Genomic DNA, 15,834 nt, shown 5'->3' on the forward strand with positions numbered 1-15,834 from the left:
TCCATATCTTCATCGCCTATTCCATGAGCTGAGCACATCTAGTTCTACTAGTACTTTATTTGTTACCGTTGAGCCGCTGAATAGCCCTGAGTATGAGAGGGTATTTCAGGTTTATCCCTCACAGGGTACTTGCTTGGACTGACCGTGAACGATGATGACAAGCTTTCGGCTACGTTATTTTTGGCATTAGGCTTTAAGATATGTCATCAGTATCAGAGGTTACCCAAAGTCATGCAGATGGGTTAGAGACCAAGAGGATGAGGATCAGCTGCTGACTAAACCGACTAATCTTGACCTTGGTGAGGTTCGAAACCATACAGTTCTTATGAGCAATAGAGAGATTTGATGACAATGATAATAACGATGACATTTAACTATAATGATAATGATAATGATAATGAATAACATTCGTATAGCCCTTAACACTGATGTTTCTAAGCACATCCTTCCGACAAAAAAGTATGACATTGAGGAAAAATACAGCATTGTGTACTATATATTAATCAAAATGAATATAATATTATATTATAGTTGTACCTCAGGGGCATCTAAGTCGCTTGAAAATGTAAACATACCAAAATAAAGCAAAGTTACGCAAAATAAAACAGAAAGAAAGAAAGAAACGAGCATTATTTTTTGTAGATATATATAAATGCCACGGTGGAAATGTTTACAGCTAGTATTCATTTTAAAGGCTCATATCAGGATATAACCGTTGTGTTTCCTACTGTATGCTGAATCTCATATGAATATTCTACAAGTTTCGTTTTATCGCTTGGAGAACTTTCCTTTTATTAAGGGCTGGTGGTTGGTAACAAAATGTATTCCCTCTGAGGGAAAATAACATTGATGACCGTTTGTTTTCATATCGGGTGCATGTGATTTCATTCAGTGTGCTAGTTTGCTCTGAAAGTAAGAGTATTTGCATGGATGTGTGATGTCGTGCGTATGTGTGCGTGTGCGTTCGTTTGTTTGTTTGTTTGTTGTTGTTGCTGTTGTTGTTGATCTTCCTATAAAGTTTTTCAGCCTAAGAATGCTTTTAGTATCGAAAAGTTCTGTCATGTGTAAGGTACTCGGGAACCTAATTTTATAGAACTCTTATAAGGCCCAGATGCAGACGTCTCTCCCTTTGGCACAATACACATGGGAAACCCAAAATATCAAAGTGAAATGACTAGCAGAGAGTGCGCACTGCCAGGATATTACAATGCGTTCGTATTAAATCGATTTTTTTTTTTTTAATTACTGGTAGTGTATGCAATCTACACCGAAACCTGCACAAGGTAAGGACATCAGATTTATTCGGGGAGATTATAGAGATTTTCAAATACATTGTTACACTTTTTTGAAATTATAATTTGTGCGAACATGTCTCGACCATAACTGCAAACTCCCCACTCCTGCCAAATATATCTATATATCATATACAAATCACTCATCAAAAACGGAAAGTAAACACTTTTTTCGTTCATAATTTTCACAGAAGATTTTGATGAAAATCAATGTAATATGTACAATATTAAAGGTAATTCAGTTGAATATCAACCTACTAGGTCAATATAAAGCGAAACTTAAGGCATGAGTGATCACATTCGTTTTGCCATCCAAGGCAATTAATGTAAAAATCGACATGTTGTCCTTCATTTACAAATACCATTGAAGTTAAAAATAATGAAAGCCACTTTAACACAACGAGAAACAGAGTAAAATAAAAAATTGTTTACGTTCTCTTTATCTTTTTACAACCTCAAAGAAAATCAAAATGTGAAACTAAAGGGGAAAATAAGAATTTCTGACAACTATTATTTCAAATGACAAGGGTACTAAGGGCATAAAGATAATTAAGTCAACATAATATCTTTATTTCAATTCATTATTTAAAAAATCATAAGACAAATTCAAGAAATAATTTTAGAAATCAATGCAAAATCCTACCTCTTTTGTCAAAATTGCTTGTTCTCTTGTATCATTTGAACTGGATTTAACAGAATATTCTTCATTTTCTTCCATTATTTTTATCCTTTATTGATATTTAGGGCTCTAAAGATCATAGGTATATATATATATACTCCTAGATGGGTCATTTGGAAGACATTTCCATTTGTTTTATATGCAAATTTTAAAATACATGTTCAATAGCAATTTACGCAATGGAGACACGAAAATTGTCTCCTTAATGACCAGTTGTCTCCCTAATGAAGACACTTCCCCCCAATATGTCTCCCTAAGGTGCCAACTAGGGATATATATATATATATATATATATATATATATATATATATACATATATGTTCATCTTTGAACTTTCCACGTGTTGGACTTCGAATGTTGTAATCCGTTTAGAAGAAAGAGTCTCAAGTACGCCATGGATCCAGCGTTTACAAAATCGTTGGATCCATGGCGTACTTGAGGCTCTTTCTTATATATATATTGCAACTGAATTCATGTTGGTTATTTGGTTAAATGTTTCATTTGTTTTTATTGTTTCATGGAAGAGCATTTACGCATGAATGACAACTTGTTCAATTTTTCGATTTTTACTTTTGTGGCTTGGAAAACAAAAACGAATGTGTTCACGCATGCAACTTTTTGATCTAGTATGTTGATAGCAAATTGAATTACCTTTAATATGGTACATACTTCATTGATATTTATCATTTCATCAAAAAATGTTTACTTTCCTTTTTTTTTTTGCTGAGTGCACACGTATATATAATTATATATAAACAACTATACATCTCTTCCATGTTCTCGTCTTCTCTCAACTACTGTATAGCACATGTACTTTAAAACTGAAAAATAAATTGCGTGGGCCACCACATTACAAGTAGTTGCTTCAAATCGTTTCGCACACAATTGAGTCTTTTCTATGAAAAGACCTTATTTTGGCCTCAATGTTCAGTATTGAAAGAAGATTCCTGCTAGATCCAATGGAACAAAAAAAAAAAAAATGTTTCTTATAATAATGGCAACAGTAATGTAAACTATGCATGTTACGTCAGCAGAGTAGAACTTAACATGTATAACGTGACTACTAATGCATGCTGAATCATATCAAACACCATTCCGACAAGATTTACGTCTTTGTATGTTTTATTCGCATAGTTCCTTTTTTATGCAAAATCCACACACATGTAAAAAAGGAGAAAAATGGGGCATGAAAATGGCACTATAGTTTGTCACACTTTTTTTTTATCTACACAAACACGTGATACAAAATTATATACAGAAAAATAGTGTTCGGCGGTACGACAACTTAAAATCATACAAAAATTCAGTAATTCTGTAATGCTAAAAGATGGAGGGATGATATCATGCCGCCTTAATAACAATTGAAAATTCATAATTATGTACATGCAAATATTGACAGATACATCCCTGCTACAAACAAAGTCAAGCCTTATTCAGAGCAATATTAATAAAAAACAAACAAACAAACAATAAAAACAAAGACAGACAAGAAGGAAATTCAGGTGATGTCATTCTTAGCATCAGTTGGCAAAAATGTACCAAATATATTACATCTGTTAAGAAAAAACACAGGAACACACATGGAATATATTACTATGTGGCTAGAAAATGTAATTTCCAGCCATTTTCATACTAAACCTAAAACATAAATACACAACAATTGACAGCTAAAAACAAAATAATGATATGAAACAAAATAAAAACTCATTTTGCAATGCCTGTTTTTAGTTGACAAATACCATTAGTTTACTATACAAGTGACATTGGCAAAATCTTGCATTAAAAGCAGTACTAGAATCTGTAGTCTCTTTCTTATATTTCCTTGACTTATGGAGGAAGGGACATAAATGATCAAATTGTATTCAATCATTCCCTTTTTGGGGGTAGATTTTAAGTCTGATAGTTAAACTGACTGCTACACCTGAAAGCTTGAACAGACCTTCTAGACTCCGAGTTATCTTGCTGTCATGAAAGTGCGCATCTACACTGAGCTATGCATCTTTTTCATTGCGTATCGAGTACTTCTACTTTTTTTTATCATTATTAACTTTTCATATCATAGTGACGAATCTGTTAAAAGGATCATGATCCAAATAACAGAAGGTGGAATGGTGTACGAAATAGAAAACAAATTCTACGATAAGAGGAATAAAATGTATTCTTCAGTGTCACTGCATAGAATGGAACCTCCTTAAGAACTGCATCCATACTCTGCGTTTGCAAACAGTTGTTAAAAAGGACATAAATTATTGTACCGTATGTACGACTGCATTCTCCACCTAAACATTTAGCTAATGTCTCTGAGACATCGTGTGATGTGTCAAAATGTCTCAACATAAAATGACAAAAATCTCCAAAAACATTTCTCTCTACATTAAAGAAAAATAAAAATCAACTAACTAGGTCAAGTTTGTGGCAGAGAGCCACAAAATTAACATATTGTCACAGATGAGAACTGGAAGGGCATCATCGCATTCTAAGATTTGATTATAAATTAAAACGAAATAATCAATCTTCATGAAGTGAACAGTTTATCTAATTAAAAATCGGTAGATTTATAAGCAATGTTCCAAATATCGAGTAAAATACTGCCCTTGTGATTTTAATTCAAAACATTTTTTGTCTGAAAATGATTTAAAGGGGAAGGCTAGTAACTGATCAGTGGCAATCAGTGCAAATGTTGGGGGATGATTGTTCCAATCCTTGTGGGATTCATTTAAGAGTACATTATGGTTGTGTAAAAATTATTTACTTCAGAACGGTCTCATATTCAAGTAATGTGCAGCTTAATGCCCCGTCACTGACCAGGCATGCCAACCCGAAAACATTAAACTGCACATGACTTGAATATGAGACCATTCTGAAGCAAATAATTTTCACACAGCAATAGATATATAATGTCCTCTTGAATGGCTCCCACAAGGATTGGAACAATCATCTCCCTGCATTTCCACTGATTCCCACTGATCAGTTACTAGCCTTCCCCTTTAAAAGTGACAAAGTGACATCACAATGTAGAAGGAGACCAAGCTCTACAACATGATACCAATACCTCAATAGCCTCCACAATTGTGATAAAGCCCTTCTGGTTTTCAGCCAACAATATAAAGAAGATAGAAGATAAAATAAAACACGATGTAAACCACTGACATTTTGGACAAAAGACTCGTCCCCACTGGGGAACAAGACAGATGAAATATCAGAGAGAATACTTCTGGCAAGACATGACAAATACTCAATTTAGTAGGAAAGTCTGAAATAAAAAAATAAACACACTTATAAACAAAATTTCCTGCAGCAAAATGAATTATGTATCAAATGGGCTGATCAATACTTAGTCTTCTAATTTCATGCAGGATATTATAACATATATCATGCATTGGGTGAACATTTCAAAATGCATAGCTTGACCTCGTATGAATGGGATTCTAACACGTGGTTCGACGGTCGGTTTAGATACCTGCAGTTACCATAGCAACAGCCCAAATGCTCAGAATTGATTGGCTGTTGGACAGCCGCTGCCTTGAGCACTAACTGTAATAATGTGATAAGAAATGTTGCAGAGAATGTCAAAATGTGGTTACTAAAAATGTTATGTTTAAGCCTGCAGCTTGACTGAGGTGAAAACTACAAGAAAGAAAAAGAAAATTACAACAACAGCACTTGTTGACAAGGGAGGATTGTAGAAAATGAAGGAAAAAACATATCATTACGCTCGCAACTTGGTTCAGTACATTCACATTACAGTTTCTAACCCTCTTTGGTGATTCCTAAATTTGCCCTGAACTTAACCAGTAAGTGCTGATATGGCATCCGAACTTTAGAGAGTCTCATATAGATTTTATTAATCAAGTACTAGTACATGGTGGTTTACATGAAACTTGGCACGTGTCTCGAGGTGTATACCTTGTTCTACAATAGTCGAAAAGTTTGCTGTACGACAGTTAGTGAAAATATCACAGTTGACCAGAACCAAGAAAAATAATATGAATTATACCGACTTCTTGGTGAATGGCTAATAGTTGGCAAACAGTATCAAGCAGGATAGCACGTTGTGCCATACAAAGAAAAAGATTCTCTGGCTACATAGCGGTCTTTTTTCAGTACATGCATTTACTGAGAGATACGCTGAGAGGAAATAATTTCGTCTTTGAGAAATTAGCTGAAACATCAGTTTTTTTAAAGATGAATGTTGTTGAATATTGTACAGATAGGTACACACATTTATAATCTATTTTGATCTGCATGACAGCAAACACAACAAAACAAAACAAAATACAGTAACAAAGAACTAATCCCAAACACCAAATTCAAATTGTACATGAACCTGGTGATATGGGATTCCAACAATTATTGCCAATTTATGAGAAAAAAAAAATGATAATTCATAACAAAAATTGAAGAAATAAAGTTTTGCATCGTTGCAAGAAATATAAATGTGCCCCAGTGTGGCCATGTAAAAATGTTCTGCGCATCTTTTGACACACTTTCATGACAGCTGAAAAAAAAAAAAAAATGTTTTACAATTTTTCCCATTTTTCTTGCAATTTCAATAAAAAGGGAGAAAAATCAAGGACTAGAGAGCTAAGAGAAAAATGGAAATACTATATTTCTGTGGACTCTTTTCACACTGTGACTGCAACCTTCAGCTCAAATACAGTTTAAAAAATCCAATAATCACAAAATATTGTACAAAGATGATTATTGCCGGTAATATTTACATGAAATATGAAAGACAGAGGCAGCATGGAGGAGCCAAGCAAGTTCATGAACATCACCAGAGTGGTAGAAGACTGTTGCTGGAATACAAGTCTCAGGAAGGAATCACAGCAGAACAGAAATCCTGTTACCCCGCTAAGGATACAAACCACATTCTTCTGGTTTGATGGCATAGTTTTCTATTACAAATAATTGCATCATTCATTGTTACTATTTCATATTTCAGAATGAAAACTTTTCTTGTCCATTGAACTCTATATTTGGTAAGAGCAAGAGGTACTAGGCTAGTATCTCCTTGGTCAGAGAATATTGTTGAGCCCAGTTGCAGAATGATCAAAGCCTATATATCATAAAATTCATCAACTGATTTTTCAATCGTTAATGTAATAGAGGAGATAAAAGTTCATATCTCTGTCTCAATTTTGTTTTTCCCATGCAAAATCAACAAATCTACAAAGTTTGATATCTAATCTTTTTTTTAGTGTAAGGTAACCTGCACAATTTATCTCCTTAAATAGATAACAAATTTTTAATTATACTGAATTTTTAAGCGTGATCCCGACAACCATTGAAAAAATGGAGGACACAATCCAATTATAGCCTAAGTGTCATCTAAAAAGACATGAACATTGGGGAGAAATTCACTGAAGGATAAGCGAGCTAGTGCTCGGTGAAGACAGTCATGTCAACTGACATTTTTTGAAAATAAAACCAAAACAAAACAAAAATAAGCCACAGAAAAACATGAAGGAAAAAGATTGAGTTTATGTAACATATATCTACCATAAGAACACGGTGTTATCAGGAAAACAGACATGGCTCGCTAGTAAGAGCAGACTCTCTCGATGGAACAACCTCACTTATTGTGAACCAGAATCGAGAATCGACACCATCTAAAGTTCATTTCACGAGTGCTTCAACCCAGTGACAATCGAAACATGCATACTCAAAGACAAACCACTTAATGGTTTTAGCCTCAAGTAAAAGGTCCTAAATATACACAAAATACACACAGTACAACAGTACGAGCTCAAATAAAACCACATATCAATTCCTAGCAGTTGCATCATCAATGTTTCAATTTTCCTACATGTCATCTACAGTAGATAGAAAAAAACAACAAATTAATCCAAATGGTATGTGATCCACTTGAAAAAATTGAGAATATATATTATTGCTCAACATTCAGTTTAATTCTATCATATCTTGTTTCAAATTGCCCACATGCTATCATCTTGATAGAAAAAAAAAAACAAATCACCCAAAAGTCGTACATGATCAGTATTCAAGAAAAAAAAATGAGAGTATATTGCTATCCCATCCTGTCCTACACAATGCAGCTGTGTGTACCATAGAATTAGAAATGTTATTCTTTTGCATGCAAAGTTGAAAGACTGCATATAATTTAGTAGAATATATAAAAGAGAGAGAGAGAGAGAGAGAGATAGACTGACTGACAGATAATGGAAGAATTCATTTGAAAATATTGTATTCATTCAGAGTAGAAAATACATATAAGGTGGACAATCTCCATGAAGTTAACAGTACTTTTCACAGCGATTGGCACAGATGGCTTGAAACTAACAGTCAATGGATAGAGATTATCTAATCCCCTTAATCCATATGGCAGGGCTTGACATTAACAAAGGTGATGTAGGTTGGGCCACCAATTTTTTTTTTTTTTTTTTTTTTTTTTTTTAAGGCTATATTTTGGTGGCCTATCGGACAGGTGAAATTCAATATTAATGTTTGCACTTCCTTTTCTACATTTTCCCCATTTGAAATTCACAGATTTCAATGGGAATAGAAAGAGGTTAGTGTCGAGCCCTGCTTAATGCGTCACATTGCCTTCCCCGTTGGACTGCGCCACACTGCTACACCAGAGTGGGCTCGCTAACTTTACAACCGAATCAAGACTCGATGGATTCATGAATGCTTGCAGAAAAATCTCAGCAAGTTCAGCTAATTGTCTCAGCACACTAAAGGATTACACACAAAAACTGACAAGGTCTACAAAGTTCTCACAAGCTAATCTGGCCAAAGAGAATGAATATTGTTCCATTGCATTCTTGACAACAGAATGATACTTAGGAAGAAAGACTAATTCTTAGTTAGGTAATTTTTTTTTTTCATTTGGCATGCACAACAAATATCACAAGCTTACTACATGTTCTTACAAAACCACACACATTTTGAATACACTCAGAGTACTCCTAGTTTGGCAAAAAAAAAAAAAAATGTGACAAGATATTTTGTTGCATACTTGGAATTAAGTTTTGAGAATTTTGAGCTTGTTGTGGAGACCTCAATGTTTGAGTCTTTAAAGTGCCATGGAGTAAACCCCCTGTGTGCCACATTATTCGGAGACACCAACATAGTCATGCTTTGAGAAAACATTCTGTGTTTCAAATCTATGTAACTTTATAATAGATTTTCGTTCTCTTGACATGTAATGAGTCATGCAGTAGAGAAAATGCCAAGCTTTGCTTTGATTTAAATTGTATGGCAAATTGTTTTTTCTGTCAAATGACCACTATAGCTACATTATTGTAGAGGCATAATTTTTGCACACAAAACAGTGACAAAGAGATAGAAGCTACTCGCAAATCCAGTAGGGAAGATGGCTCGATAGTAAAAAAAAAAAAAACACATAAAATGCGAGCTACATGAGACAGGATTGGAAACGCCAGAAAATGCTTTCATTACTATGGTATTTGGCAATAAGGCAGGTTTGTGCCTCTTAGCAGAATATGCAAAGTTGGCATGCCGTCCACTGAGTCGGGCGTGCGAGCTTGGCACATAAAGAGTTAAAAACTCATCAAGTGGCTATAAACTCCTATGACCCTGAATCCATTATGTAATGCGTAAGCTGGACATATCTCCTTTCTTGTTTGGGGTGTTTTCCATTCATTTGTCGCTGAGTGGCAGTGATCAGCTGCTGATGTACCTCTGAAACTCACTGTCTTCGCGGCTTATTGCTCTCAATTGTAGAATATTAATATAAAAAGAAATATCCACTTGGGATTGTGACAAGACAATAACATTCATATTGAAAATGCAGTACATTGTAATTCTGTGATAAGTCTTCTGTGATAAGTCCCCTGAATAAGGCAACAAACAGATTTCATATAACTACAGTGAAAATATGGAATGTCTGCATCCATATCAAATCAAGTCATTAGATTTCATCGATAAATTTGACATGAACTTTGCATGGCAAAGGGGTATTGTCACAATATCTGGATAAAAGACACTTGACTAGCACACAGGGGTTACCAAGTTTGACATTTCTGGAGCTACTTTCTACACATCCTGAATTCAGTCCAATTTTAAACATTTAGATGAAACTGTAAAGTTTGAATCACTGTACAGTAGTATCATCCTACTCACAACTAAAACTGAATTGAAAACTTTGGACTGAAACATTCATGACTGGATGCGACTCAGAAATATGAAAGTCAAAGGTGCACATTTGGAAATCTGGACTGATTACGTTCGTTTGCATAAATCAGCTAGAAAGACATTCGAACATTTAAAGGCTTCGGAATAGGCTGACAAAATGTTCCTCACATTTCATGGAACTCTTGCCTCGGTCACCTTCTCATCAGCGAGCCCCGATTGCGTAGAGCACCCATCTTCTAGTAACACAGAACAACTCTAGACGTTGTGCAAACATACAACGCCGCGATGCAGGCACACAAGAAAGGCAGGATATGAAAGGCATCTTGGCTGCCAGCAATTCAGAGACTTCATCAAGATGGACGGAGTGAAATTTGACAGGAATACTTTTTTAAAAAAAAGAAAGAAATCCCTCTTTTCATCGAGAGGCTTAATCTCAAAGTGTAACACAGCAGTTTAATGTTGCATTTGTTGAATAACTATAATCATTAATAGCATGTCTATGTCTTTCTCCACATATACAACATGTGAAGTTCCTAACAGTCCTACGATATTGCGACAAAGACTTAGCCGATCTATCTGCTAACAAATCCTCTATCAGTGATTTTGCTACGTTTGGTTAATGTGTTACACCCGCCGGGGGATGGGATAATACTGAATTCATTAAATTGGCAATTCTGTGTCACACATAATATGTGACATAACTCACTGAGCCCAGTTCTCATCATAGAAATTCACTTTGAATCTCCTCACTCCTGAATACCCAAATTGGCAACATAAAAAAAAAACTTCTAAAAACACATAACTTTGTGTTAATTGAAGACTGAGAATTCCATCGTAAGGTCCAGTTACACCTTATGCTTCGGAAAATTATAACATGATTTATTTCATGCAATTGTACAATTTTGACGTGTTTTGGTGAGATATATCATTAACGATGATCATATCATAGTATAAGTTATAACGATATGATGACAAATAATATAAACATTTTTTATATTACACTCGTTCTGTCACCAAAACGATGCAGTCAGCTATCCAGCTTGATATGTGAGACGGCAGATTCTCTCTAGCTCATCCACAAACACTGGCTGTGTTCCCATAGGGAAGTCTGTCTCCGCAAACCTCAAAAGGCGATCAAAGAAGAACATAAATGTATGGCAGCAGCTGCAAAGTACGTCAGCAGTTTCTGTCAAACGTTTGGCCGCTATCACCTGAACTCCTCGGGGGCGTAGTTCCGCCTCCCGCGGCCGCGGGCGTCCGACGAGTCGCGCGAGATGGGCTGCTCGCGGAACACGATGGGGCCGTCCTCGATGGCGGAGGAGGAGAGGCGCGTCTTGTAGCTGGCCCGACTCCGCTCCTTGCGACGCCCGATGAAGTCGTGCTTTAGGAGATCGGAAGCCGCGGGCCGCTGGCTCTGATCACTGCAGTAACAAATATCGCACAAACAGAAGATATAACAATACCGTAACACATACAGGCGACTACCATTATGACAAAGTCCTTGTTGGAACCACTCTCCTTTACAGAAGAAATCCATCCCAACAATAAAGGGAAAAAAAATCCCTACAGAATATTTCAAAGAATGACAAAAATCAGATAAGAAATAAGGAAGATATGACTTTGGCATCTTTCTTGGAAAACATTTCTTAACCAGTCCTTATGAATATTCAAATGAGCAGGTTGATAATGTCATGTCATCACATCTTTTTAATGAAATTTTGACAAATTCTTATTTCTAGCTATCAGAGGTAAAAGCATATTCCTACACCAAAATATACCAGAGTTAACATATATGTTCTCTTTTTTATTTTGGGTGGCAAGTTTTATATTTAGACCCAGCAAAAATATTAGATTTTTTTCATTTCCACAAATGGAATGAATAGGAAATTGTAAGAGCATGGCATCATCAATCTGCTGATTTGAATAACCATAACAACTAGTCAAGAAGTGTTTGCCAAAAAAAGAAAGAAAATTAACTACTACATGATGTGAAATTGTGAAAATCATTTGGAACGTCACTTTAACTCCTTGCCAATTTACACAGATGTCTGGTAAATGATTGTCAATTGAAGAGAGATTAACAAATCCCTACAAGCCAGTTTGCAGTTCCACTTTGTACATGAGCAGAAAAAAGGTCATTTGTACCAACAGATACGTTGGTTTTTGAATTCACTGGGATAACGTCGCTGGGGCGACAAGACCTCGTATCTCAAAAATGTCAAATGTTCAGGAGAGCCAAAAAAAATGGCGGCCAAAGCACTATACTGAATGGGATAGCCGTTCCTTTGACATACCGTGGTGGCTTCATTTTCGGGGTAAGACAGCTGGGATTTGGACAGGACATCACTTAACCGATTATTTGACCACTAATGCAAAAAAGTCATTTTCACCAAAATTTGAGATACAAGGTCTTGTCACCCCGGCGACGATAAGCATCTGTGATGTAATGATCATTCATGTAATCCTTATAAATAGTGGTATTTGGCAGAATCAATAGAAAGAGATTGTTAATACATTCAATGCAAAATTATGCAATGGATGCTTTCCAAGTGTTCACAGATTATTCTGGTCATCCACTCTATTCATTCTTTGTTTGATCAATATTAATGAATTCCATATATTCCTATGTAAAGCTTATGCATTATGTCACTCTAAGAAATGGTGAAGTGCTCCTAACAGCTTGAGAAAAACAGAAAGGTCATTTGGACCAATGTGCCCATGAGCTAACTCTAAATTGGCGCATTGTGTTACCATGACCTTTCTGTTTAAATTAATCACATTGCTATGCCTCAGTGGAGTAACGGTTTGGATGGACTAATAGCTGCCAAGGCTGGATTGGGGCCCCTTATATTTGACTGCTTTTTGTTTTATTCGGTCACAAACATATCTCACCGTGACAGGCAAGCGTTGACAAATGCCCTCGCCTCCTCCGAGAACTTCTCCGGAAGCTGGGGGACGGGATCGCCGGAGCCGATGGCAAAGATGGCCGCCATGGGGGGCATCTCGGCCCAGGGGGGCTTGCGGGTGGCCATCTCAAAGACAGTACAGCCGATGGACCTAGAGGGCGGCATTACATACAGATGATATGAGATAATAACGATGAAGATATCACAAGTCTATTGTATTGTAGATTAGTGAGACTCATGCCATTTAACTCTGTAGGTGCCACGCAAGACTCAACTGACAGCGTGCCAAGTTCGCATATTATGGCAAAGGCAAAGCTTGACATTTTCTCAACAGCTGTTCTTATTAGATACAACGCAATATTTTCCCGAAGTATGACTACATTGCTGTCTCAGAATAATTTGGAACAGAGGGGGTTTACACTATGGCACATAAAGAGTAAAATAGAAATTATGTTATATTCGTGGTACAGCTAAGGATGTATGCGGCAAAAAATAATAATTCAAAATCAAACAACTCTCTCAATACTAAATTCTGATTGGCTGATACTCAACTTATGCTTCATATTCTGACTAAAGATGTATTTGATTCCGATCTTTTTATGAAGTGCTAACAATCTCACCAGATGTCCGACTTCTTGCCATGGATGATAAATTTCTGAATACTAAATTCTGATTGGCTGATACCCAACTTTTGTTTGATATTCTGACTAAACTTTTATTAGATTCCATCTCTTCATGAAGCGGTAAAATCTCACCAGATGTCGGACTTCTTGCCATGGCCCGTCTCCATGATCACCTCAGGGGCCATCCAGTAGGGGGTTCCCCTCATCGACCTCAGCACGTTCTGGCTCTGGCTCAGCTGGATGCACAGACGCTTGGCGCAGCCGAAGTCGATCAGCTTGATGATGCCGTTCGACATCAGCATAATGTTCGCCCCCTTGATGTCCCTACAGTGAGCGAACATGAAATTACATGGGACGGGTTAGAGTGTGGAAGTGGACAGCAATCTGGTATGCAAGTTCTATGACCTCGATTCATAAGATATGTGACTTGCTACAACAAAAGGATCCTAAAGTCGCTGACGGCTGAGCTGAGAAAATCAAGTTTGAACTCACATCATCAAAATTGGTCAAAACAATTTGATTTTTGTTTTTGGCATAATTTTGGATTCTGATGTTTTGTCTATCATCTGCTGAAATTTTGAAGCTAAATGATCAAAGGAAAGGCAAGAAATCAGTGTTTTTCTGGGCCATGATCTTCTGACTTTCAACCTAACAGAAACATGTCCGAAGATTTTGATTTAGCGTGATTTGGAGTGATCTTATCGTTCAGTGCGTGGCATCCTGATTACTGATTGGTCGTGCATAGACCGCTGGCGCTAAGCTTGAATTAGCATTGTGGAGGTCGCTAGGAGCATACCTTCTATTGTCGAGAGGTGAAAACTGTCTCGCCTCCCCTTGCGCTTTTCTCGAAACTCAGATTTCCTCGAGCACTTGACATGAACTAATAAAATCATTGATATCTCCGCAACCAAGTACTTTTATGATTTGTGCTATATTTATGATATTAACGTAGAAGAGTAATGGAATAATGCAGTGCCATTTTCAAAAAATTGTCCTCCCCCGACTTTTGGATCCTTTTGTTGTAGCGCGTCACATATACTGTAAAACGAGAAATTTTCGCGTGCATTTTAATTTCGCGAATTTTGCGAGCGCCAAAATTCGCGAAATTAAAATGCACGCGAAAGTTTTTGTCTACACTACATGCATTGAACACCAGTGGCAATTCGCGAAAATTTCATGACACGAAAAGGGCTGTCGGCTCCAATTCGCGAAAATTTCATGCCGTGAATATATCATGTTTTACAGTAGGTTGATTCATACGATAGGTTGGAGTATACAGGCAGAGAGTGACATTCATCACCATTAGGTCTACCCACAGTTATTCTATGGACTTTGAAGAAAGAATCACCTCTTTCATTTTCTCATACTTGCCAACATTTTCATTTGAGATATCAGTTGACAACAAACAGGCTGCCTACGCGAGCAACACTACCTTCGGTGATTTGCTGATGAAATTTCTCAAAAGCGGCAGTCTACAGCCAAATGCAGTAGAGTTGGCAAGTACGCTTTCCCGTTCTTCTCATTTCATCTTTCTGCTATGTTCCCCTGACATTTTTTACTCTCTTTCTCTTTTTTCATATCCCTCGTTCTTTGTTACCCTACAAACTTTACTCCTCTACTTTCTCTATCCACAACAGACCTGGTCAGCTCTATACTCACATGGTGAACCATACACTATACATGCACTTTTATGTTCACTACGCCATGGAAACTACTTCCTTCACGGAACATCTTGGTCGAAGTATATTACCGTGCGTGGAATGAGCAGATTTTCACCTGTGAATGACGTCGTTTTCATGGAGATACTGCGTGCCCTCCAAGATCTGTTTGGTGTAGCGGCAGAACACGGTCTCCTCGAGGGCGCCGAACCGTGCCAGGAGGGACGCGATTGAGCCACCGGGGACGTACTGCATGAAGATGTTGACAATGTTCTCCGCCAGCGACACGCCAAGGAAACTGCGACAAAGATGAAAAACATAATTAGTAATCTATAGTCGTTCCTTCTCTATGTGGCACTTTTTTTTACTTTTCTCTGGTGCTACAAATGTTTCACAACATAACATCACCTATATAGTCATAGGAATCACTACTATTTCACAATTATAGTGCAGAGTCTTACAGTTGTGCTTGAGATAGAGAATTTTTGCAAAGTATTACCAGTAATTAGAATCCACTTAAATAAAATATAAACCCTAAAAAGACAGGGCTATTTT

General features: G+C 36.7%; 1 protein-coding gene across 1 annotated transcript in view; it reads right to left on the reverse strand.

The window, feature by feature from the left end:
- Positions 1-11,211: 11,211 nt before the first annotated feature.
- Positions 11,212-15,834, reverse strand: part of LOC140246565 (uncharacterized) — a 28,791-nt gene continuing 24,168 nt past the window's right edge. Inside the window, exons 14-17 of the mRNA XM_072325908.1 lie at positions 15,398-15,577; positions 13,754-13,945; positions 12,985-13,149; positions 11,212-11,513 (exon numbers count right to left, since the gene is read on the reverse strand). Coding sequence (XP_072182009.1) covers positions 11,300-11,513; positions 12,985-13,149; positions 13,754-13,945; positions 15,398-15,577 — 751 coding nt within the window. The 3' untranslated portion in view covers positions 11,212-11,299. The remainder of the gene's footprint in view (positions 11,514-12,984; positions 13,150-13,753; positions 13,946-15,397; positions 15,578-15,834) is intronic.

Source organism: Diadema setosum, chromosome 3 (assembly GCF_964275005.1).
Source record: "Diadema setosum chromosome 3, eeDiaSeto1, whole genome shotgun sequence".
NCBI classification, from domain to species: Eukaryota; Metazoa; Echinodermata; class Echinoidea; order Diadematoida; family Diadematidae; genus Diadema; species Diadema setosum.